Below are 26,822 nucleotides of genomic sequence, written 5' to 3' on the forward strand. Positions count from 1 at the left end.
GGCCATGTCCTATCCAATCAACTTGACTATCTGCTAGCATTTTCAAAGCCTGTAAAACAGTGAATCAAACTGCTGGAAATGGCAAATTTTGAGACTCAGCCACTCATCAGGAACAAAACACAGAGTGTTCAGTGCAGAATCTGCATGAGTACCAAAGGTAACACAAGGGTTTTCTGGACAATTTTCACTATTAAACTGAGGTGAAATTCGAGGAGAAAAGTATTTTCCTCACTACTCACCTGTACATGACATACAGCAATTTAGAGGGCAGGTGTCACGGCACATTAAATTATGAAACCTATTTTCCAAAATCTCAGCAGGACTGAGCGTGCACTTTAATCACACATCACACTGTACTGTTCACTTTAAACCTTAAGCCTACTTCTGACAGACATCTGGGATGTTTCCCCATCTGATGGCAATTTTTATCTCATTATGGCCAAGTGAGAGTTGAGCCCTTCACCAAACAGCACACAGGGCCATGGGTGATTTTTGATTTGGGTACCAGAACCCCTGGGGTTGGTGGAGCAGACAACGCATCCATCCTTTCTGGGCCACGCAGGAATTTGTTCTGGGGCAGGAGCATCAATGATTTTGGTTTGTGCAGGGGCAGAACACCAGGATACAGGCCCCTCCAAAGAAGAAACCGCAGGGATGGGCATTGGAAGAAAAGCTTCCAGGCTGGAGGCTCTGTAGCCACGTGGTCCTGACACGCCATCCCAGAGCCTCGCACAGAGTTCAGCAGCGACAGCACACACTGCCCTGAAATATCACCACTAACCCTCATCGCTGAGCACGCTGAAGTCAGAGCTGTGTGTCAGAACAAGACTGGGTAAGTGTGCTTTAGAAGACATGAGAGCTCCACAGCAGCATATAAACATTCTGCCAGCTCAGCAAGAGCATTCTCAGCTCGAAGGCAAACCTACTGTCTTGTTTCATAGCTGACTTAGCAGAGGAAAGCACTTTGTACTGGCTACTCTGAACTTCAGCTGGAACACTCACAAACAGCACGATCCTGGTTTCAGGAAATGATTTGTGTCCCACACATAAGTAGAAGGTGCTGCAGTGTTCTGTCCACTGTGCATGCACAGCGACACAAGGAGGTGGCGTCATGATTTATTATGGAAGTCAGCTTCCACTCTTGACTACGAGAATTCTGAATGGAATGAGAAGGTACTAGAGAAACACCCTTCTCTAATGAGCCCACAAACCCTCTTAGCAAGTTTATAGGTCGCAAAGAAGTCACAATTTAGATTTGCACAAATTAACCTGATTAACCTAATTGCCTTTGAATCTAAATAGTAAAAATGTAAGGACTTACAAAGCAATAATACTTTCCTACTTGCAGAAAGTTTTTCCTTTAAGATGTGTTTAACATTAGAATGAAACCAAACTACCTTGACATTGCACACTGCTGGAACAAACTGCAACCTTTCCTGCAAGCTGAGCCAACAAAGCTGAAATGCTTTTCTGATCTGAATCTCTGAACTCTACAAATAAGGACAATAAGGACAGAACAGATAATAAAAATACTATTAATATTTTCATATATATTTTATATTTTTTAAAAAAATATTAAAAGTGTTACAATAATCCTAAATGTGAGCAATGTACTTCAGCCTACAGATGAAGAGGGTATGCAGTGACTTGTAGCTCACACTGGTTCTGGCACTCCAATCACTAGCAGGGATGCTTTACTCACTTGAAAATTACTAGAAGCAAGACAATATAGACTAGCTGGCACCCTACACTTTCACTCACCTCCTGGCTCGTTTTCTGGCCTGCCTTCATGTAGAAAATGAAAACAGTATCAAAAGGACGACAAGGTAGTAAATCCAAGTAGCCAAGGTCATCAAAAAACCCAGGAAGAGCAGAGTCAAGTGCAATCAGGTGAGGAGGTAGACGACTGTTAGCAGGTTCCTGTTCAACAGACAGAGTTCATCAGCGTAAAAAAAAACTTTCTTAACTGAAAGGTCTTTGCGGCTGGAATAGCAATCCATTAAAATACAAAAAGACCATTTCCCTTTTCTAAGAGCAAAATCATTCACAAATTTCTGATGCAATCCTGTTACAGTAAATGAGTAACAGCAAGCATAACAGGTTGACAATTTGTTGCATTCTACTCTCATTAAATAAAAACTGCGTTTTGCCAGTGAAACAGATATCATGTTTTGCTTTACAAGAGCACACAACAAAAGCAGCAGATGCTTTCAAAACATCACAGCTATGCACCAAGTCACATGTGCAATTTCATATTAACCTAAATACAATATGGAAAATATTGAGCACTTTCAGACATCATTTTTGCAAACAATCATCTACTTTTGTTGACAGCTTTCTGGAAGGAAAAGCAACAAATAAAAGGAGAATCCACAGATTAAGAGGCAGATTTTCAAATTAAGAATATGGATCATCTCTATAAATTCTTATTCCAACTTAAAAAAGAAACCTCTACATCCACTATGTACCCCCAAGTGTTTATGTAGGACTAAACCGCTTCAGCACAACCAGCTCTGCAGCAGAACCTCCACGGCAGTTACGGTCAGAAAATCTTCAAAAATCACCCCAAAACTCAACTCCAGCCGTGGCAATGATTTTCAAGTGTGAATGTGATGGCTTATGCACCCACTGCCCACAAAGATCACCTTCAATGCCTCGAGCGAGAGGAACCCGAAGTGAGAGAGGAAGAGGCGCGCGGTCTGGAACTCCTGTGCGGGCGGCGGGGGCTTGCACTCCGTGATCGGGTCAGGGAAGCTCTTCTTCCGCCACTCCTCCTCACTCTTCTGATCTATGGAAGTCTCAAAGACAATCTGCTGGGCCATGCCATTCCTCAGCTTTTCGTGCCGCTCTTCGAGCTGGAAAACATTGTGTGACCTGCTGATTTCACCAAAACCACCAAGAGCAACGAGGAAAACAGTCCCGTCCCTCGGGAAAGCTCTAAGACACAGGTACGGCAGCAACTGCAGCGCACCAGCAAGATGGTTACCAGAACACCATCAATATTGCAAAGTGATCTTTAATATTGTACATCTGAACACCCTGTTCACATAGGAGAGCTGTTGTAAATAGCCACTATGGGCTATGGCTTCTCCCATTGAGGTGAATAGAAACTCAGACACATTGGACTCTGCGAAACTTTAAAATATTTGAGACATGCGCTCCCTTTTCCCCCCCATGAGGTCCCAAAAAAGCCCCCCCTTTCCATTTCCCCAGAAGAAGCAACAAAATGCAAGTCATTTCTTCCCACAACACCAGGATATTAGAATCAGTATTAAAACATGTTGAGCAGTGCCTCCCAAAAAACACATCCAAAGAATTGTCATCTTCCTGGAGAAGTGCACAGATTTCATTAATTTGCAGAGGTTATTATTCCATTAATATGAAATTAGACAAGCAAAAGAGTAAAACCATTTAGAGCAAGACATTAGTGCATGAGTCATGAAGAGTCCAAAAACCCCAAGTCAGAGACAGTTACTTACTTCCTCATTCACAATTTCATGTAAATCCGGAATACTCAAGTCAGCTTTCACAAATGGAATCTTGTCCACTTCTTCAGGAAAAGGGCGGTGTTTCACACTGTATTTCAATCCAACATCATTTTTAGGAGCTGGTCGAGGTTCTGGTACAAATGTCTGACAAAAAGAAGATTGTTTTTACATTCAAGGTATTGTATCACTAGACAATACTTCATTAAAGCAGATGAAAAACATTCCCTCTCCCCTCCCCTCCAGAACTACACTAATCCATTAGTGAGCAGATCATTAAAAAACCATTAAGTACTTTAAACTAATAGACCTGTATTAAAAATGTGACTGTATTTTAAAAAGAGACACAATTCTGCCCATTTTGGAACCTATGAACCCTGCTTACTGTCTAACCTCTAAGCAGCTGCAAATCTCAATAAAAATGGGAAGCTTCCATGGCAGCATCTTATTTTCAGCCCATTCTAAGTGTATTGAACACGAGTTGCAGGTGTTTGAGACACTCCATTTCAACCCTCCTGACTCTGATGATCAAGGCCTCAAGGGGAGCAGAAGTGCTGTGCGTCAGGAGGGAGATGCACTGCCTGAACATCCAAAGGGCTTACATCATGGATCATGGTGCAGTCCTGACACTGCCTCTACATTATGTTCTATACTGTCAGTATGGAATTCCAAACTCCAAGTTACCAAGGAGAGCAACAAAAGATCCAGGTGCAGGTTTACAGGTGCATAAGGTCCAAGCAAGCAAGACCTTTCGTTGCACCTCGAGTGCTGTTTCATAAGTTTATGTACTACCAATTACATTTCAAAAGGGCAAAACTATTAACATTAAAGTTACAGAATGCCTTCAATTTGGAAAAGTGAGGAGCTCAGCAGTGAAGCCATGGCCTGTCCTCTGGTGTAAGAGGTAGCACACCTGGACTGACACTTCTTAGCCATGGGGCTCAGCTCCAGTGACAGCACAGCTCCAAACACATCCCACAGGGTCTTCCTGAAGGCTGCTGCTTCATGTCAACATGCCAGCTGAGACTGATGAACACTCATTTCAGCTACATCATTATTGCCTTTATTTTACCAAGGGTCACGTGAAGAATTTAAAGTTTTGGAGAAATTCACAGACAGAAATTTTCATAACAGGAGTACACACTCCACTAGACAGCTGCAGCAAAACTGCAGTGTAAAATGAGACTGGGGTATTTCTCCTCCACTGTTCCTCTCCAGACCTGTTCCAGAGTTCATCTGAGTGATTTTTTTCACAGCAGGTTTACAGCCATCTTTGCAACATCAGGCTCTGTAGTTTAAAGAGCTGTTCTCTCGGCAGCACCACATTCTGTGCCTCCAGACTTCCCTCCCTGTGCTGCACGGGCTTTGCCAGACATCTGAAAACCAGCACCAACACTCATGCCTACACACTGAATGCACTGTGCCTTACCCCACCACTTCAGAAGATGCTTTCAGAAAAAAAAAAAAAAGAAAGAGAATGCCCCCTCCCCCTAAGCAAGTCTAGAAGGCAACAACACTTTCACAACCTGCAGTTAATATTAATCACGAGTGGTAAAGAGTCACCAGAGATGTGGCACATTACCTACAGCTAAAGGCCCCGTAGCTCAGCCTTAATGTATAATCACCAGCTCTGGGGGGCTGTCTCACATTAGTGGAATTTCTGCTGAACATCTCTAAGTTAAAGATTTCTTTACGGGCTTTGATAGAGACCTTTTGATTTGCTTTAGCTCCTCTTGGTAAAAGACAGAGTTGCTGGGCCCATGCAAATCTTCCAGATGTCCCACGGATCAAAACCGTGACAGAGGGGAAAGAGTCATCTGCAAAGCACATGGGTTAAAAGAACAATACATCATATGCTGTAAACAGTTCACTGTGTAATCATTTAACAAGAGAGAAAGGCAGGCACGATGGCAGAGGTTTTGTTTTCACGGTTAACTCCTCCCTAAAGACAATACATTAAAAGTAACTTTCACCCAAATTCATGAATATCAGAGTTTCTCTACAAATTATGTCCAGGAAACGAAAGATTGTCCAGTCACTGCCTGTTCAGGTGAGACAATGACCACATGGACACAGATTCCATGATGCTTCCATGACCTTCTGCAAAAGTCCCTCACAAACAGCAGCAATAAGAACAGGGGAAGGACAAGGGACAGTGGTCAAAGACTGGGGAAGATTCTGACTCCACATCATTGAAAATTTTTCACAAGAAATAGGGATGTAGAGAAGTTGTTGTCACAGGTTTGCAAGACCTATTTGGACAACACCAGGTTGCATTGTCCTGGTCCAAATTCAGTGCTGGCCTTGTTTAGAGCAGGAGGTCAGACTGCAGAGTCCTGAGGTGCCTTTCTACTGGCATGATGATGGTTTTAACATTGCAGGGATTTCAGTCCTCCTTTGAGATCTAAAAGGCCACTGATAACAGATACCTTAGATGAGGGATCATCATAGTTCTGCAGCTTTTCTTTGTAAAGGTATTTGCATTTATCTGTCGTGCACATAAACCACACACTGGCACCATCAGGTAACCAGCAGATTTTTGTTCCTTCCCCAGTATTTCATGGGAAGTACAGAGTGCAGCATAGCTACATGAGCACACACAGAGACCACCAAAACCATCTCCCCACAGTCATTCACTGCAGTGATCTGCCTCAGAAAAGAGCTGACGTCCTCATTCATTATTGCAATTAATCTGGAAATTCAAAGGGGATTTATAAGCAAGTTATGCACAGCAAGAAAAGATAATCTAATTTGTGATTCTAATAGCTTTACAGGATTCCTCAGTAATGCACTTAGCAGAGGCAGAGTGAGGATGAGAATTGCTTAGCCACTCTAGCATGCTCTAATCCATTCCAGCCAGGAGCACACTTGTTCCAGCACAGATCGGGGGTGGATGGGTGGCAACAGCTCCCAGCATCAGAGCCTCCTGCAAGATCTATTTAATGATTCTCAATGAGGTCACAGCACTCTGGACCACAATTCAAAATAACAACTTCTCTGAGCCAGTTCATGCAGTTCTGTGCAATCTCTGTTTTCAAGAGTAGTATCTACGCCCCATCGTGTCCACAGATGAGGAAAGGGTAGCAGATCTAACACAGGTTAAACTGAGGTGGCATGTAAGAGAATTTTAATCTATTCTGTTAGGTAACGCCATGACATGAAGACTTACAGAGGGATCAGTTATTCAGTTCAAAGCATCCTTCAATTTTAATACCAGATTTTTGTAATATAAATTCTCAATGGTCAAAGTCTATGAGGCTCAAACAAGTTAAGATTCAGCTGTGAAAGCCAACGCTCTGTGACCAATCTCCTTTACAGAAGGTGTCTCTGACAGAAGATGGACATGGGAAAGTTTTAACAGCTTCTAAGCACCTAAAAACCACCTGAGTTGAAAAGCACCCACAGAAATATGCAGTAACAGGAGGTCTGAAGCAAGCAACAGCAGTGGTGCCAGCATGAAGGAGACATCACCATGTGTTGAGCACTTAACCCCAATCAAATCTCCAATACTCTTTACATTTTCACTGTTTTATGAACTAGGATGTTTCAAACTGCAATGCTGTTGCTTTTGCCCATCACCCATAATTTCAGTGGTAGTCAGCAGCAAGTATCCAATCTATCTGGGTGAAACACAAACCACTGCATGAACCATTTTGGGTGGGCTTGTGCATGTTGGACTATTAGGGGCATTAAAGTTACTCCCACCACTTCATCCCAGAGCACCTCTGCTCGGTGTGCACACCCACAAACAGGTAAGCCCCTGAAACATCAGAGACACACTCGATGAAGTACCTTTGTTCTGCAGCTCCATACAAAGAGTTATAACCAGAGGAAGAATGAAATGAGGAGTCTGAACTTACTCTGTTCATTCCCTAGAGGCTGCTCCAACATGGCCAGGATGACACTGTTATCCAAAACAAAGTAACGGAAGCTGTGCTTGTTTATGGTAGGGAGACGGGAATATTTAATTAACGTGGTTTCATTCACCAAGCTGCAAGGAGAAGCAGGACCACTGGGAGAAGGAAAGGCTCCAAGTAACTGCATAATGCTGCAAGTGGGAAACAAGTTGAGAGTTACAAGAGATTAAGACTATGAACTGTTCCCCCAAGAAAAAACCTGCACTCATGTTCATCTGTATCTTGATCTAGCAGCTACTCTACCAAGGCACACGTGCCCTCTCCCATCAGCCTGTTTTCAAGTAATCAGTAACTTCAGAAAAACATACATGAAAACCTACAAAGAAGGATACTCTGCCTGCACAATGAGTTTCTTTATAACCTGGGTTATAAATATATTAAGACTTGCTCTAAAGCATAAAAATCTGTACCCTTCCACAGCTCTGTTTATGTTCATTCTTGGAAGAATGAACAATCTTATTTCTCCAATCATCCATACTTTAGCCCTCTCATATCAGACATGGCAGTGCATTAGTTATGATTGCCTTTGCTTTCTGCAAGTACAGATTACAGGAACATAAAACTCTTTAGGGGATTAAGACCCTAAAACATCCAGGATCACACAAACATGACTATCCCAGATGGCAACCTTCCCTGGAAGAAAGACTTCAGGTGTGGTCCAACTGTGCCCACCTCCTTGGAGGCACAGCCTTGGGAGGCTTCCAGAAGCATCGGTTTAAATCATCTGAAGTTGTACAGGATCTACCCAACAGTACCAGAAACTGAAAATTTCTATGGCAGGAACCACTAATGAGAGTTGTCCAGTGTCAGACTGAAGATCATATGACCAAAGTCAGGACTTTACTCTTAACACCAGCACCAAGTTTATTAAAATCCTCCCCACACACTTTTCCACTTTACTCTGAAAATAGAAAAGTTTCCTCTCCCTAAATGAAAAGAAACGCTTTTAGGCATCAAGAAAGGTTTGTCTACAAGTTCCAAAGAGTAGTTGCTTTTCCTTTGAAATTACATAGTTGTTTTTACTAACTGTAACATCTATAACAGTTGGATTGCAAAGCAAAGCAAAAAAGAAAGCAGCTATCACCTTTTGCAAAACATATTTATCCTCCCCATCCTCAATCTGTCCTGTCTACCATCATGCTGTTCAGCCCATAACACAGTGCTTTCCAACTTCTCTGGAGCAAATCCCAATTTTCCTCTCTGTGCTTCCCCTCCCCAGCCCACACATTATCTGTTACTGCATTTCCAGCAGAACCTCTCCAATACATTAAGCAAGCCCAACGCTGTGGGCAGGAAGCCATCCCATCCTGCTCCAGCTACATCTGCTGCATGTGCCATTCCCTGCTATCACACACAGTGTCTATCAGCTTCCCAGCCAGGGTGGGGACAGGGCACGTTGTCAGGCTGAGAAGAAGGGGGAATGGAAAGACAGGATCATTCAGTCAAGTGGGAGAGAGAGGGAACTGCTGTCTGCAGAGAGGCCTCACCCAGGAGAGAACACGAAGGTTGGGGGAGGGTCTGGGTTTTGGTGTACAAGGAAGAGAGCAGGCAGGAGGGGAAAACAGGGATCACAGGGATCTCTCTTCTGTTAATACCTGCAGTGGGAGGGGGGACAGATCTAAGGCAGTGTCCTGCCCAAAGGGCAAAGCAAGGGAGCTTCTGCCTAACCTCTCAAATGCTCTTGCTACATCCAGCTGGGAATTCCTAATTAAACACCCTCAGTCAAGGCAACACTCAACATTAAAGGTACTCTGACAAATTAATGACATACCACGTTAGTGTAGCTTCAGCAGCATCCTTCACTCTCATAGATGCGGGGTTTGGCTCCTTATCTCCCTTGTACTTGACCTCCTGTTCACTGGTTTTGGATTTACTCCCTGAAATGCCCAGCTCCACAATCTCCAGTACCTCCTTCAAACAGTCCTAGAACACAAGAGGAACCACCTTAAAACAGAAGACCTCCCACAAACGTCTCCAAGACCTCAGGGAAACAGTGATACATCATTAAGTAAAATAAAGCACTGCTGGTAATATGAGCTCAGAAATAAAGGCAGAAGATTATTCCAACACTGTTAGAGTAAGATCACATTTGCTACACAACTGGTATTTTCTCCATCTATTGATATTTCTGGGACTCTCTGCAGAACTTTAAGTTCTAAGCACATTAAGAAACAACTCATCTGGCAAATTGCAAGAAATCCTTTTCCAAATCTTCCAATTGCCAACAGCTTTCATTAGTAAAATATATCACAGTATCCAATTCATCAAGAGAAGAGTAAGAATATTCTAAAAGTGCACTGTAAAAGCTTCAACAAATCTATTACAGGAGAGGCCAACAGTCAGTAGAACCGCAGGTATGACTCACAAGCACTGTAATTAAAAAAAAAAAAACATCTGCTGAAATATTTGGATTGCTACAAAGGTTCAGATTCATGGCCTGAGCTACAGGATAACAAGGAAAGCACTCTACTGAATAAATAAGTGGCTAAAATTGAATTCAAGTGCTCAGTTTGTACCACCACACACCAGATAGGGTTCTATATCTTGGCCTCTGTCCCTCATTTTCATCACTGATACAGAATAAGAAGTGAAGACAAAAAGCAAGAGTTTCCTGACAGAGCAAAATTAACCAGCACTGAGCTGCAAACACTGGCCATGAAGAACTGCAGCAGTTTACAGTTTTGGCTGCCAATACAGCAAGTAAAATTCAAAGCAAGTTTAAGGGGAGGCACCTGGAAAGCTGCATTTTTAATACATGCAAATGCAGGGAAAGGTCCCTGTCTGACTACGGTGACTCAGGAATGAGCTGCTCGGTGTCCAGTTCATAACACACACAGTATGTTACACCATCTCCTGGGAGTGCCAACTGAAATAAAAATGCTCCTGATGAAATGGAATAAGGTATTATGCAACTGATTAAAGAAATGCTGTGCCACATCCAGGGAACCCACCCTGTCCCAGTCACCTACTGCCATGCCAGGACTCCAAAGCACAGGTATAAAGCATCTTTAAATGAAGTCCTGCTTGGGGGATTTTAGTTCTCTTTTTTTAAATATAGATATTTTTGTACTTGTCATAGAGTACATAAACAGCATATAAAGATATATAATGTTCTATCTAAAACTATATAAAAATATTACATTAAACATAAAAATCTATAATCCAGAAAAATATAGAAAGATCACTGAGTTGGCTCTGAAAAGAGACTAACAATAAAAATATGCACACAAATTTTTATCTTTTTTAAGCAGCAGGGTAGAAGGCATTTCAAAACCTCATGCTCTCATCATCATGCTCCTCTCAAGCTTCCCAAGAAAATTCCATCTTAGATTGAGCTATGCTTTGCTCAGTTTCTGGAAAATGGACTTCTTGGTGAAATAAACTCTGATTTTCAAAATACTAGAGGAATTCTGTTAAGTCTAGAAGATGCTTTAGTCATGTAAGAGCTGAGAAATGAGCAGGTAGCTCCAGATACCCCATTCATTTCCACATTTCTCTTTTTTTTTCCTGTTGTTTTTTTTTTTTCCAGGTTTCTTCTCCTTTCTTCCAGTTTCAAAGGGCAAGAGGAAAGATCGAGATACTCTTAGAATTACAAAGATAATTTTAAAGCCAAAAACATCATCGGAGAATAAAGAGTGGGAGTTGAAATTCAGAAGTAATTGGCACAGAAACCAGCTTTGAAATTCCTAAAAAAACCCCACTATTTTAAAGTATAAGATATATATATATTTTAAAGTATAAGGTATATATATATTTTAAAGTATATATATTTTAAAGTATATATATTTTAAAGTATATATATTTTAAAGTATATATATTTTAAAGTATATATATTTTAAAGTATAAGGTATATATATTTTAAAGTATAAAGTATATATATTTTAATGTATAAAGTACATAAATTTTAAAGTATATTTTTAAAATATGTATATTTTAAAGTATATTTTTAAAATATGTATATTTTAAAGTATATTTTTAAAATATATATATTTTAAAGTCAACCAACAGGTCGGGCACGAAAGCATCCCAGCTGCAGTGCCCGGAATGCGTGCAGCAGAGTCTGACCTTCTCGTCCAGCATGTCGGGGTGCTCTGTGAGCCACACGCAGAGGCACTGGAAAGCTGCCACGATCATGGAGTGCAGGTCCCGCGAGTGCAGCGGGGCCGGGCGGCTGCACTGGTACACGATGTAGCTGCACACGGAGCTGATCGCCCGCTTCCGATCACAGGGGTCCACCACCACCTTCACCTGGCCAAGCAAGGAGGACAGCGTGAGAATTCCTCCAGGGAAGAAAGAAGGGCATTTTGAAAGGCAGTTTTAAGAAATGGGAATAAGCAGTTGAGGTCTTCTACGATTACAGCTCAAAATTGTGGGTAAAATTATCTAAGTGGAAAGAAATGCTGCACTGAGGTGCCACCACGTCGCATGGCTTGGTTTCCAAGAGCGAGAGTGGTACCAACATGGTGTGGTAAGAAATCGAAGGCAAGCTAAATTTGCAGTATTAGAAATTTACTTTCAGCAAATGCTGCTTCTTCAGCTCTGGTAACCCATTCTGTGTCTCTTGGAACCCACTCACTGCCAAGGCTCCCTTCCCAAAGAGCTTCCTTCTGCTCAGATAGCTCTCCCCTAGACACACTCTCAGCAGAGTAACTTTCACCAGTAGAAAAAGGGACAGGAAAGCCACTCTCAGAGAAGCAGGCTGACAAAAACCCCATAACCCATCCCCCAAAACTCACTGCAAACACCTCTCAGCTTCTCTCCCAGCTCAGGGCTGCAGGGAGAAAGGCTCCAGACCAGAGGGTGAGGAAAGAGCCAGGCACAGAGTCCCGAGGATGTGCATTGTAAGGCTAAAGAACTGTGACTCAGCACAGGAACAGCCAGATTTTTCCTACTCTGTAGCATCTGACTATGCCTTGTAAAGCTTTCCTCATTCAGGTGCACCCTTATCCAGACAGGAAGGTGGATGGGCTTGCTGGTGACAGCACTGGAGCCAGGCAGATCCTCCACAAACGGGGTGACAATTCAGAGCCCCGGGATGAAGGCAGCGCGTCCTTCAGAAGCCCAAGATCTACAGCAAACAGTGTGCTCATGAAAGGCAGGCTCATGAACCCTGCAGGAAGTAGGATTTTTGACTTTCCCCAGTCCCACTGATAACCTGGGCCAGGGCAGCCCCTCCCTGAGAAGGGCTGTGGGACTTGTCACCTCCAAAGGCACAAACAGAACAGGTTCCTCGCTGCAGTTCTGCAGGAAGAGGTGATTTCTTTCTACCCACTTTGTTGTGAAGGGGAAAGACAGCCCAGAGAAGAATTACTTTAGAATTATTAAATACAATATTTAATATTAACTAGGGGAGGCATTTGAAAAGATATTTCCACATGCCCATATCACTGCAAGGAGAAAGAAAAAAAAAAAAGAAAACTTGGCTAAACCACACAAGCTGCAGAAACCCCTGGTTGTGTAAGACACTCTTTAAGACCCCTTTAAGAGCATAATATACATTAACTCATTGCAGAACACTTTCAAATACATTCTTCAGCTCATGCTGCTGCAATAATAAATAAGCACCCAGTCCAACACAGCTCAGTGCTGACTTCACACTCTAAGAACTGCCTGAGACACATATTTCAAGGAGATCTGTTGAGTTCCTGTGGAAATATGACAGGAAAAGCTGAATTGTCATGCCAGGTTATCATGGTTGCTGTGAGTACACTAGACTTGCTTAACAAAGGTCATGAAGTCCAGCCTGGGGCCAAGAGCCCTCAGGCAAGAAAGGGTATTTTGCTTCTCAGTCATTCTCCTCCCAACCCCACCTTGCAGCTTTAGTTGTTATTTGTGTTGAATTAAGCAACTGTGTGCAGATAAAGCTCTGAAGAAGGCAGCACCTCCATATTAGAAATATGATATCTTTCTTCAAGCTCTAAAAACTATTTCCAAGATAAGAAGGAAGGGGAAAAGCAGGTACAACACGAAAAGGGCAATAAAGTTGTTTAATTCCCTGGCATATTTGCAATCTGCCAAGTAACATCACCAGAACCTCTTGTTTCCCAGTCGGGTTACAGAGGGAACAGACAGACCAGACCCCCAGCCAAGCAAAGCCACATCAAATGGCTCACAGGGAGGTTGAAAACTGATGGCCCAGAGCCCTGCACTGACACTGCCAATCTAGTGGCACGTTTCTCCTCAGCTATGCAACCTAATATGGCAGATTGTATAGAATAAAAAAGCAAAACAAAAACAAAAGCCAGACGCACGTGGGAATCCATGAGAAAAGTTAGGAGCCATCCAGCCAGCTCAACAAAACCTGCCAGAATTGTGCAGTGTGTCTGAACAGGCCACCCTGAGCAGCAGTCTGAGCCAAGAGCCACCCCCAGGCCACGTGTCCACAGTGCATTTACATTGGGAGAAAATAACCTACAACAGCAGTGCTTTTTTTGGTGTCCAAACAGAACATTTGCTGACAAACTCAGGGACAGAAATCTGTTTGGTGGCGTGACTTTCATCCAAACAGGACTACAGCCACCCTGTGAGAAGGGGCCAGAGCACACCGAACTGCACATCTCACCTTTGCCAGTCCAGAGAGCAGCTCCAGGGCAGCCAGGGAGATGCTCATGTCCTGCCTCCACTGGGAGTTGAGCCTTTGGGTTACCAGGTGGATGCTGCGGATCAGCAGTCCAGCAGCTGTATCTGTATGAAGAGCTAGGATATAACCCCAAAACCACACCACAGGGAGGGAAAATAACTAAGCATTAGTGACAATAAAGCAAAGCACAGGCACAAGGCAAAGCAGCCACAATACAGACATAAAATAAATCATACCCAACCCAGAACCTCCACATTTGGTGATTTTTGCACAGGCTAACTCCCTCCTGCACACTCCAGGCATTATACAAACCCATTCAGACTAGCTAGCTCCATTTAATTTCTTTTTCCTTAAGGCATTTTGGATAATCCCAGTGCTCTCCTGCGTTTCAGCAGCAGAGCAGCCACCTTCAGGTTCTGCTATTGTACTTAAACTGCTGTCATGGCTTGTAGTCTCAGAAAAATTTAGGCATTGGTAATGTATCTTAAACGTTAGTAACTGTATTGATGAACTAATAGAGCACGTGCAATTTTAGATATCTGTGTCAGAAGTTAACCATTCTTTCATTATCTAGTGTTAATCGAAAGCTGCACTAGCTCAAGAGATATAGATAATGGAAGAATCAGTGGTGGAGACAATGTTTTTATGAAGCCTTTCACTCTCTTGAACTTTTACCTCAAAATTAAAAATCGAAAATGCTTTAGGTATCAGTTGTTCTCACTTCAAAATGCTAGGAACATAAATACTACAAGTATTTGTTAAAACTGAAGTATGCAAATTAATGTCAGAAACAAAAAATTGCTCAATGAGCAGTTACAAAGAAACATGAGAACTATGACAGCTAAGGCATATCCTTCCCAAAACTTGAATTACCATATTAAACACTCAAGAGCTATGTCCAGTGTTACACCAGGAGCAGATTCACAAGTCTGCTACAGCTAAACAGTAACAATAGACCATCTTGTCTTCAATTTTCTCTTGTTTGAAGCATCCAATGGGAACACAAATTATTTTCATAAATTCCTTACAACCTTACCTTCTGTGCATTGGAAATTTAAAAAATCCAATAAAAGGTATATACTACAAGAATATATTTCAAGTTATGTCATGGTTTGAAGACTCAGTAAGTCAAATATTTAGAAGATGAATATTTTTTACAAGCACTTGTCAATGAAAACCCACACAAATTAAACAAACAATTCAAATGGTGTGCTGAAAACTGGCAATTTTGTAATTCCCAACAAGCAAATCCTGGAGGGAAAGCACCAACACGTTTATATGAATCCCTAGAATATACTGAAGTCTTTCCTGCTAATCTCCCTCCTCTTGCTGTTTATAAAACTAAATTAAAAAAAAACCACCACCAAACATTTTTGTTTGGTGAGGACAGAGTTGTCAACCTAGACTACAATACAATATCAAGGTGACTTGTTCTCACATTTACTTGGCCGACATCAGTTAAACTGATGAGGACCAAAGTGCAAATGAATTTGCAGGATCTCGACATTCAGCCAGCTTACCACACACAGGGTTAGAAGAACATGGATTTTACTACAAAAAATCAAAGTGTACAGTACAAGACAAAGCCAACTGAAGTTAATTATTAAATTGTCTTGTTACAACAAATGAGACATCACAAGCATTCTGCTTACTTGCTCTATAAAAACCAGAGTCCCTCAAATGTTCTTTAAATGTGGTTTAAAAGGTGCTGCAGAGGTAAGGTGAGCATTTGGAATGACACCAAAATAAACGAAGAGATTAATTTACACTAGGTGTACAATTCTTCCACTATTGTTGACAAAAACTAAGTGTCTTGGAAGCATAAGTTAAAATAAAGCAGTTTGCAAACACCTTTCTCATAAGCTTTTACATTCTTATTTTGGAAATGTTAAGAGTCCTTTAGTAGGATTAAAGCAACCACCGGAAGGGCACATGAGAGCACAAATCAGCAACACACAGATGGACTGTCCACCTGGGTTCACACCCGGCCACATTAATGGATTAGCCAGAACTAGAACAGAAAAACCCAGGAAGCCTCATCCTGGCATACAGGGGCAGGCTTTTCCAAAGAGGTGTCCTTACCATAATCCCTCAGCAGGGCTTGTGCTGGTCGCTCGCTGTCGGGCGTTGTGGGCTCTGTGCTGCCTCCACTCGCGGTGCTGATGCCGCTGTTGGTGCGGCTGTGGCTTTTGAACAGGTTGTTCTCCCCACCGTTCTGCAAAGTGAAAGGCAGTTGGCAGGAGACTTTTCTGATTAGAGTTCCTTATGACAGAGGATGCTCTCAGATACAAAAGATGATTAAACCTCAGGATGCTACCTGAGCTGCTTTCAGTAGCAGGTCAAGTGAGGAATGCAATTCTTTCTGAAGAGGTAACTTAATAAACAAAAAAACACTCACCGTTTCCATCTGACAGCCAATGGCTTCTAACAGTGCTGAATCCTGAACAATGTTTAACATTGCACCTGCAGAACCAGATATCAGAAGGTAACTACAGACTGCAGCAGAACATTCACTGCTAAAATTTACAAAGAAGCACAGAAGGTCTAACATACAAGACTGCCACCCTGTTTTATAAAATCTCTTATTAAAACACAGGATTTGCTTCAGGCTTAGCCATTTGAAGCAGATGGAAGCTGAGATAGAGAGTGCTTTCAGCTATTTTAAAAATGCTTTGAACACAGTCTAGAAAAGACTGAGAGGGGATCTCATCAACACATAAATATCTCAAGATACAAATATAAATATGTCAAAGAGGAGGTGCCAGACTCTGTTCAGTGACAAGACAAGGAGTAACGGCTGTAAACTAAAACACAAGAAGTTCCACCTCAACATGAGGAAGAACTTCTTTCCATGGAGAGTGACAGAGCACTGGAACAGGTGCTCAGGGAGAACATGGAGTCTCCTTCTCTAGGGACATTCAAAACCCACCTGGATGTGTTCCTGTGTGACCTGCTCTAGGTGGCCCTGCCTTGGTGGGAGAGTTGGACTGGGTATCTTCAAAGGTGCCATGGACCCCAACTATTCTGTGATAGGTCTATCAAATTCCTCAGTTTGGAAGGATTCTGGCTTCACAGAAGGGCTGGAATGGTTCCTTGTCTCCCATCAGATTGTGCTCTTTTAAAAACTCAGGTGACATTTAAGAATATGTATCAGAAGGCCAGTTCATAATCTGAGATGGCATACACTGAAGTTCCCTCTACCTGGAAGTGTTCCCCAGTCTCTCACTTTCCATCCTATGTTTTCCAACAGAGACCAAAATACTGTATTCAAAAAGCTGAAGCTCTTCAGTGCAGGGGTCACCAACCTCACTACATCTAAACAAGCAAGGAGGGAGTTTTCTCTTCAACTTTGGAAAAGATTTCAGTGTAATACACTTAAATCAAAACTGCTGATCTGTTTTAAGTAAAATAGGGTGAATAGCCTGTACCTGCCTGGCAGCATCACCTCCAGATGATGAGGAAAGAAGGAGTAAGGACATGGACCCTCAACAGGCTGACACGAACACTTCTGGTGGCATCAGTTTTAGTTTTCTGCCTCTCTTCCCTGTCTCACCCAGCAATGAACATTTAGGAAGACACCACTTGCTCTGTGAAGGGAAATGCCAGGACAAGGGGAATGGCTTCCCACTGCCAGAGGGCAGGGTTAGATGGGATACTGGGAAGGAATTGTTCCCTGTGAGGGTGGGCAGGCCCTGGCACAGGTTGCCCTGAGCAGCTGTGGCTGCCCCATCCCTGGAAGTGTCCAAGGCCAGGCTGGACAGAGCTTGGAGCAACCTGGGCTGGTGGAAGGTGTCCCTGCCCACGGCAGGGGGTGGAATGAGATGGTCTGTAAGGTCCCTTCCAGCCCAAACCACTCTGTGATTCTATGAAATCCACCACTTGCTGTCATTTAGTGGCAGCTGGAAACAGTGGGGGTTTTTGAGAAGCTGGTGGACATGTGAGAATTTCTGGTTAAAATGGAGGTTCATGAATCCCCTCCAACTAAAGCCAGCAGGAAGTACCTTCACATATGGAAACAGGAGTTTCAGAAGAGGAACACAGGGGAGATGAACTGGTATAGACTAGCATGGGAACAACAATAGTAAAAATACCACTCAAGGCAGAGCATCTACCCATCAGGCAGCAAACCAGCTCACTGTGAGGGGCACAGGACTGCACAGCTGGGTTTACCAGCACCATCCTGTGGTGCCAGACGTGGTGCTGGAGGTGGGGCAACCCTCCATGCACCGATGCTCTCACTTGCAAACCAGGAATATCCTCACCCCTTCACCAGCACTGGCTGCAAATCATTCCTCCAAATTACTCCACTCTAGTCTCCTGCTAGAAAAGAAACTGTTCCAACTACTGTAAGATAACCTTCCAAAACTCTTTGCAGACTGCATTTGTTTCTTTCCCTTAATTGCTCATATGTTCTCTTTGCTCTCTGTTAACCAGCTCCAGTCTCTGCCTCCCAGACCAGGACAAACTGCTGCCTTTTTAAACAGACCACAGGAAACTGGTAAGGACATCACGTTGAAAGAGAGAAAATTGGGGGAGAGGGGAGAGTAATAGGTATCTTTTTACTTGTCTGAAAATGTGTAAGTTGATGGATTATGCACTATCCGAATTTTTAACTTCTACTTCCTTTCTGAGTATTCAGCATAATGTTAATCCACTCGTTACCTCAAAGAACAGTTTGTTGCCAAACTGTGCACTGTGCATCTCCAGACTCTATTCCAAAACTTTGGCTTTTGTCCGAGGATTTACACACTGCTAAACAAATGTCATCTGTATTCTGCCAGTGCTGGACTATCAGTCTCTGGTACTTCAATTTGTTTCTAGGCTCAACCATGCCAAAAACTAAGGTTTTCCTTGTAATCCATTAGTTGAGAATCCTTCCCAAAGTTAAAATGATGATTTTTCCTATTTCCATTCTAGACATGACTGACTTTTTCTGCTAGAATGTGTTTTACTTTCCCCTCTACTTTTCAAGTACTACTCCACATCTGTAAAAAGAAAGAGATTAACAAAAACATGAGGCTTTTTAAGATGTTTTCATAGTATGAGGGAGATTTCACATATGACAACCCACCAGGAATTTAAATCTTCTTGCAGAGCAATACATCACTAATAACCCATGTTATCCCAGGACAGATTAAGACAGACAGTTCTACACCACAGTTAATAAATAAAAAAGTTGAAATAACCTAGTATCATTTGAGTGTTGTTGGGATCTGTTTCTGTTTGCAAAGCTCCTATAAGTATATTCACAAGCCTCAGCTTCAAGGACAGGAATGTTACTGGTTTATCATATGTCGAGCTGTCATCATTGCTGAATTTCCCTTCCAGGACAACCTGCAGGAAAAATACACTTATTTCAGTATCAATTAAAGATCACGTCAGCAGGGTGTTGTTTCAAAAGTCAACACCCACAGCACCCATTGCTACTGACAACCTGGTCTTTCTGTTCCCACGGTCACTGTAAGTGTTTGAGTGCTAAAGAGAACACCCAGAACAACCTACAGGCCACCCAAATCCCACTCCAAACCAACAGGGAAAGAAAACAGAAATGCAAAATAAAGTGATAAATTTACTACCTCGGACTTTATTGTTCCAAAATGATGAGGAAGAGGCAACAGAGACAACAAGATGTTAATGGAAGCTCTTCTTAGCTCTGTGGGGTTTACATAGATTTTAAACTTTGAGAGTTCTCTGCAAATCAAAGCATCACACAGTTAATCAACTTTTCACAGGAATCTGGAGCCAAATTTAAATAAGTTAAAATTAAATGTAGTTGTTTCTTTCTAAGACCTATCCAAAAGACTCAGATTTAAGCCCAGAAGATAAATAATATTTTATGCATAACTTCAAAACAAAATGCAGTGTCAAGACATAAGACATGCACCAAAAAAGGCATGCAGAGAGTGCAGTACTCTAAGTGCTTTACTAAGAAAAACGTCCAGAAATCTATAAAGCTCTGACAAGTCAGGTTATATCATCTGGTTTAAGAACCTACTCCAATTTCATCAGTTTAAATTATCAATTTTTCCATTTAATGTTGTGTACAATTACTCACTTACTGAATTCACTGTAGCAACAGCCACTAATGAATATCTTGAGAAAGTTTAAAATCAGTAGGCTTTCAATATAGTTGAGCTAAATCACTCCTTTTCCCTATTCTTAAAGGTACTGCTTTCCCTCCATGAATATGCAGCTACCAACTCGCCTATTACATTTAAACAAAGCATTATTATTGCTTTAAAGAAAATTGCCTCAAATAAAATTGGAAATTTGAGCTTACACAGTGCTGCTATTGTCACCATCACACACACACACACACTGTGAGCCCCGCGTTGTTCCTTTTGTGAAACTACTCAGGAGTGACAGAAGACAAACACCTCCCAGCCTCTGATGATGTTTATATGGAAACAGCAATTTACCTGTCAGGTAAAATAGTTTCAAGAGCCGAAATGAAGTAGGGAACCACGACATCGATTCCTTTCAGGTCACAGCAGAACAGAGGAGGGGAGTTTAGGATAACACTGGCAAGAACGGGGTGGCAAACGAAATCTGCTATCTGCAAACCCTGAATTAAAAGCATGTAAAATCTGACAAAGAAAGATAAAATTAAATTATTTGCATATAAAAACCATCAGAGTCCCACATGAACAAGAATGTGCAGCCATTATTTGATCTCATCTACATAAAACAGAGTAAGTTTCAGAACCAGAGCTAGGAAACGTTGATATGAGCATCCCCCCACATTACTTGAGCACAGGCAAACACACCTGACCAGCTTAAAAAGACCCTCCCAAATCACAGGTATTTCATGTGAAGAGCCAGGGCAGCACAGTTTTACTGAAATCTCTGACTTGTTGCAACACCCAGGCTGGGAGCTGTGCTCATTACTGACAGTGCTTGATCACCTGCTCCCCAACTTCTCCCTTACCATGTGCAGGTGGGAGTGGAACCTGGATTTTAACAATTTTGTTGCCCCAACATGAGAAAAATAGTGAGAAGTCTCAGGGGAGGTGGTGGACAGGACAAGCGACAGGATGTTGGGACAGAAATTTGGAAAATGAGACCAAACATAACCAATATAACCAGTTCAAACGAAAAATCAGGAGCAGGAACCCACTGCCCACCATTCCAAGGCAGCTTCTTTTACTACTTCTGGCTAAACAATACTTATACCCCCTTATTTTTTTTAGAAGGCTTTCAGACCCAGAAGAATCCACTGACCAAGCAAGAGAAACATGAACTATCTATACACAAAATACTGTAACATTCAAGAAATAAAATTGTTGTCTTTTGGAGAGTTTTGATGCCATCTGGAAAAATATACCTGAACAGTTTGAGAGAATCATGATTTAAAATTGATTCTCTGCCTTAGCCTTTGCTATTTTACTTGACAAAAATTCAGAAAGAAGGTATGCTATAATAGGCAAGACTATCTTAACTTATCAGAAACAAAACAGAACACACAGGTAGTTCAAACACAACTGTTTTGAATAATTCCTGCGTTTCAATATTCAAAGGGTGAAAAATAAGCAACCACAAAAAAATCCAAACCCAGTGTTGTGGTATTTGACAACACAACACCCTCTGTGGTCTAATAAAGTGTACGAAGTCTCACGTCTGCACACTTTTCCCATCTGAACAATATTCAGTGACCAATTAAACAAAAATGAAAATACAAGAGGCAAGAAAGTGCCAAAGAAAACGTTCCTTCCAGCTGGAGGTACACTTTAAGAGACTCCCCCTTCAACTGGAACTTGAAGAAAACCCAATGAAAACCAGCATCATGAGAATGCAAGAGGAGACCAGCACTGGGGTCAGCCAGGGGTAGCACCTGCAGCCTCTGAAGGCCAGCCTGGTGTTTCTGAACTGACTGACACCATGGGATTTGGACAGCAGCAGAATGCTGTTCACCAGGAATCAATCTGCACCACGAGGTCACACCAATAAAGCAACTGGAAGGTAGGTTAGTACCGGGATAGGTAAGCTGGTAATATTTCCTCCCCAGTCTTCTTGCTACAAAATATCCTACACAGTGTCCCGCACGCCTCTGCCCTTCCCGCTTCATAGTTGTCTGGGAATTCACTCGCATCAAACATGGGGTTGGAAGCCATAGTGTCTGTGGACATTTGGGATCCTTTCCGGCGGAACTCCACACTAGCTTGGGTGGCTATAGCTGGGGAGAGAAAAAACAGCATTTCAGTGTGTGTGCCAAGGAACAGAACAGGCTCATGGGATCCGGGACACAAAGATCACGTCCAATTTAGCAGTTAACATGAAGCTGTTAGTTCACTGTGTTTGAGCCAGCGCCTCTGCTCAGGAAGCATTTTTGGGTGTGACTAACTTTTCTCTTCTGTAAGGATGACAACAACTGACCTTCACATCCTAGAGACTGCCCTTTCCTTTCTGCTGGGAAGAGTAAAATTATATCCAATATTAGTTCCTACCCTCTCTGAAGGACAAGGATCTCCCTCATCTAGTTCTCGTCCCCATAAAAATAAAGTGCCACCTTGCCTTCCTGCCTTAAAAAAAAAACACCAAAATTTAGATGTTGCCATTACTAGGACCTCCAAGGAAGTGCTTAATTTCCAGCTGGCCAAATCATCTCATGCTTCTCTGAAGACCAACGTGCTTTGATCTGGTTTTGTTGTATAAACATATTACTAAAAAAAAAAACCAATAAAAAACCCCAACACAAAAATTCTAAGGCCCCATAGGAGAAAGGGAAGGTTGTGGAACCCACTCTCCTAATTCGGTGTCCCTCTCCTGACGTGACCACTGCCACTGCCAGGTCAGTATGAGGTTAAGATTGCCCCCAGACAGCAGGTACCGGGGGCTGGCCCACTCCTGCCCCTGTGACCTAACAGGGACACGGCTGTGCCAGCTCTGGGCTCGCTCCCACAGGCCAGTTCTGCCAATCCACCCCAAACCACGTCTTTCTAGAGAGATTTCTGGTCCCCCTTTCACACAGTGTCAGGTGGATACGAGACCACTCGCTCTGAAGGCTCCACCCTTTCTTCCAGGATGGCAGCCAAAACAAAACATACATTGCACTCGATGTGAGGGGGTTTTTTTAATTTTTTTTTTTGGCTTTTCCTTGGACAACTTCACTCTAGGATTACTAATGCCAGAAAGAGGGCCTTCTTATCTTTAGCTAAGACTCTACTGATTTCCAGAATTTGTATAGCTGCAAAGAGCAGACAGTGTGTGCTCCTGACAGAATCACACTGACGTATTTCCATCGACATGAGAGAACTTCCTCTGCCTCAACTCTGGGACACTGGGGAACAGCAGGTTCACAGCCAGCCTTGCAAACAAAGGCATGGTAACACTTTGGCAGTTGGAATAGTCGATAATTTACAGATAGTGGGGTTTTTTGTTTTATTTTTTTAAGGAAATATCTTAATGGCAAGTGTCTACTCTGAATTTTTTGTCCTCAAATTCAGCATTTAACCTATGGGTACCTTGCAAATTTTCGTGATGTAAGTAGCAAATAAGCACAAATCTTTATGCATCTTCCCATGAGCCATTTTTTTGTCCTAAATAAGCTATCCAGCAATATACTGTAGTTGGAAAAAAACACTACATGCACAATGCATACAAATCAAACACTAGGTCTGTAAAATAAGCTTTAAGTAAAAAAAAACATGGTTAGTGCAAAGTCCTGAAATTCATGACATGATCACAGACTAAAGTACAGAAAAGATGGGACTGATTCAGGCAGATTAATTTGCTTTTGCCAACAATCCTCCCCATTGAAAAAACACACACAAAAAAAATTACTTGTCTTTTTCAAGTAAAAGTGCAAAAGCTACAAGAGACGATGAGCATGAATTTACAAATAAAATATGGGATTATGGAAAAAGAAAAGCATGACAGCAATTAAGGAAAAGCTACTGGTTCCTACTTACAAGATTTATAAGAAAGAAGAATTTGGATAAAAGATGCTGCAAGATAATAGAAATAAAATGGAAACAAATCAAAGGACAGCAGTAGTTATAAAATACTTTTAAGATGGTGAAATTGTAATATAAGTCAAGAAGCTTTTAGCTTTTTTAAAAAATAGATTAAAAGCTTTATGATACAGCAAGCTTGTTAAACACATAGGAAATTGGCATTCAGGTCCAAAATTATGGTTTTGAAAGTACCATGCAAAACAATGAACAAAAAGTTACAAAATACTACTGAGATTTAGAGCTGTTCATATCAGTGCACATCCATCCTTTACCAGGAGGTATTACCCCTTCCCAGCTCACAGCCCTGTCCCCATGTCACACTGCACACAGAGCATACACAAGGCTATCCTAGGGCTCCTGTGACTTGGGGAAGGTCTTGTAGGGCCAAGTACTTACCTGCAGTCTCCTGACAGCAGTGCTGTTGCTTCCCAACCCCGAGATCGTGACAGTACGACAGCTCCCACTCCCCTCAGCCAAGCTGCCAACAACCAAAACACCTGAGCGCACCTCTCCTGACCCCCAGCTCCACCAACAACGTTCCAGAGCAGAAACAAAGGGCAGAACACTCCCAGAAACACCAACATCTTAATCAGTGTCCAGAGAAAGAAGAGAGGAAGGACTCCAGCTGCCAGGTACCACCTGGCAGGAGCCACTTCCTTGAACGGGCAGGGTCAGACCAACATCTGCCACCAAGTGCCTCAGCAGTGCTTCAAGATGTCTCCAGTCAGGGCTGCTTGGAGTTTGCTCCTCGAACCCCAGAAACATTCTTTGGGACATTAATGACAGGAGGGCCAGAAGAGATGAGGGTACACCCCAAGACTCCCCCACTGCCAACAGCACCTGGGTGACACCAGCAACCCATCGAGGTGTCCCCTTCGGCTGCTGTAAAACCACAGAGCTGGCAGGCTGTGACCAAACTGCTTTAGGGACAAGGACTAAGAATAAGCCCATCAGATTGGAGGATTCAGTTGCTGAAATGCTGGCACAAGGTGCTCGTGAGTCTCTCCCAGTTCTCAAAGGCTGAGGACAGCAACAGCACGCACCGGATGGCCCAGACGGTCTGAGACACGTCCTGCACTTGGTGCAGGTGCACACACCCCAGAGATCATTCTCAGGGTTAACCTCATACAAGCTCCGTAGCAAATTTCTTATGAAGGTTTTTTCTATCACAGGGATCATTTAACCCACAATCTCAGCTACATAAATACCATTCACCCATCTTATTCTAAAGACTATGCCATCAGGATCCAGCTGCTTTCAAACCACCTACACATTTTCCAACAGGTCGATTTTACTCTCTCACGACAACACAGTGATGTTCGTCAGCTGCCCACCATAAAGCCACAAAGGTCTGGGTGCAGAAACCAAAACCTGATAAGGTCACTCAAGGCCCAAAAGCATCACCTCAATGACAGCAAAATCATCCACTCTGCTTCAGAATCCAAACAATGACACACCTTGAAGGACCTTGAAAGAGCAAACAGGACAACTGCTTTCCAGGTGATAACCTCCACCAGCACTCAGCCCCATACAGATGACCTCCAGTTAATCTTGTGAGAGAGAACAATTCTGTCATTCTAAAGAGGGACAGACAAAACCACAAATGTGGAACAACTACGTCTATCCTGAATCAAGCCAGGGTTGGTACAAGAAGTTCAGTATGAAGATGACAGAAAATTGAACAACAGTGGAACAGCAGTTAACCTGACAGAACCAGGAGAGTTGAGACTGGAGGGGCCTCTGGAGATTATATAGTCAACCCCCTCCAGCAAAGCAAGGTCAAGCAGAGCAAGTTCAGTTACCCTTCCACCTATTCAGATAGTTTTCCTTCTCAACACCTACAAAAAGCTGGACATTTTTTCTACCCATCATGTTTTGTGACTTCCTTTCTGGAAATTAAAGAGTTCCAGAGGTAACACACGAGGCCCTGGGACAAGGAAAAAAGCCAGGGGAGAGGAGCACTCACTCAAATGAGCCTTGATCAACTGCTCTTTACTACCTAAAGCTCATCAAAAAGATGTGTGCTGCAAGATGGATGCAAGAAGGATGATGTGCTTGGCCGTGTGAGTCATCAAGGTTTGTTTAAAGGAACCAAAGCAAATTCTGAAGTAGAGCCTGAGACCACAGCTCATTCACAGGGTTCCCTGGCAGGCACTGCACTGAGCTCATGGCAATCAGGTCACAGGGGTGCTCACTGAGAACGTGCCACGTGACAGAAGAGGAGCAAGAAACACTCGAAAATACAACATTCAGAGAGGTGTCCCAGGGTCTCTGCAGGACCAAGGAGCAACCTGTAGCACAACAGTTCACCTCCTTTTGCAGTCCTCCAGACAGCAGCAAAACACAGCCATATCAGAGAGCCAAGAGAGAAGGAATTCTTAACTGCATGGCATTGAAACAAAGGGAACATTAGCAGGGCTTTTTAAAGCTGCTGAGATCTTTTACAGCTGCAGTTCCAGACCTAAAAGAAAAATAGTGCTTGTGGGCCAATGGGAGACAACACTACATGACAAAGCTGATTGTAAGTGCAGACGCTTCCCAAGCATAAAATGTCTGAAGCACCCATAAAAATAACAGTGCTTCCTGAAGCAAATGCTGAGATTATCAACAGCAGTGTCAAGCACAGTAAGAATATTCCAGCTAGTGGCTAAAGCATCATGGCTGCAAAGGGGAGCAGATGGACCATGACATACAGGAATAGCCCAATTTCAGCCTTAAAGCATCAGATTTATGTTTGACCTCTTTCCTAAGGGTAGGGACTGTGGCAGCTAACTGTCCCTTCCCTGTTGCCCTCCACCTTCAAGCCACATCTACCCTGGGCAGCAGGAGCAAAGGCAGGTGGATGGGCACAGTGAGCAGATTTGATCACTTGTGTGATGGGGGGTCC

At 42.7% G+C, this 26,822-nt stretch overlaps 1 protein-coding gene across 5 annotated transcripts in view; it reads right to left on the reverse strand.

The window, feature by feature from the left end:
• Positions 1-26,822, reverse strand: part of RALGAPB (Ral GTPase activating protein non-catalytic beta subunit) — a 60,704-nt gene that overhangs the window by 10,601 nt on the left and 23,281 nt on the right. For 2 of the 5 annotated variants that reach the window (XM_027904690.1, XM_027904694.1), the window contains 15 exons: positions 23,891-23,926; positions 21,954-22,155; positions 20,402-20,569; positions 19,559-19,673; positions 19,169-19,316; positions 16,381-16,445; positions 16,065-16,197; positions 13,965-14,098; positions 11,468-11,650; positions 9,174-9,325; positions 7,346-7,533; positions 5,196-5,302; positions 3,480-3,632; positions 2,646-2,855; positions 1,762-1,920 (listed from right to left, as the gene is read on the reverse strand). In XM_027904690.1, the coding sequence (XP_027760491.1) occupies positions 1,762-1,920; positions 2,646-2,855; positions 3,480-3,632; positions 5,196-5,302; positions 7,346-7,533; positions 9,174-9,325; positions 11,468-11,650; positions 13,965-14,098; positions 16,065-16,197; positions 16,381-16,445; positions 19,169-19,316; positions 19,559-19,673; positions 20,402-20,569; positions 21,954-22,155; positions 23,891-23,926 (2,153 nt within the window). The remainder of the gene's footprint in view (positions 1-1,761; positions 1,921-2,645; positions 2,856-3,479; positions 3,633-5,195; positions 5,303-7,345; positions 7,534-9,173; positions 9,326-11,467; positions 11,651-13,964; positions 14,099-16,064; positions 16,198-16,380; positions 16,446-19,168; positions 19,317-19,558; positions 19,674-20,401; positions 20,570-21,953; positions 22,156-23,890; positions 23,927-26,822) is intronic. The other 3 variants (XM_027904691.1, XM_027904693.1, XM_027904692.1) reach the window with 3 other exon arrangements.

The sequence above is a fragment of the Empidonax traillii genome, unplaced genomic scaffold, assembly GCF_003031625.1.
Source record: "Empidonax traillii isolate 1590-97213 ecotype Southwest subspecies unplaced genomic scaffold, ASM303162v1 scaffold1078:size286220, whole genome shotgun sequence".
In the NCBI taxonomy this organism is placed as follows: domain Eukaryota; kingdom Metazoa; phylum Chordata; class Aves; order Passeriformes; family Tyrannidae; genus Empidonax; species Empidonax traillii.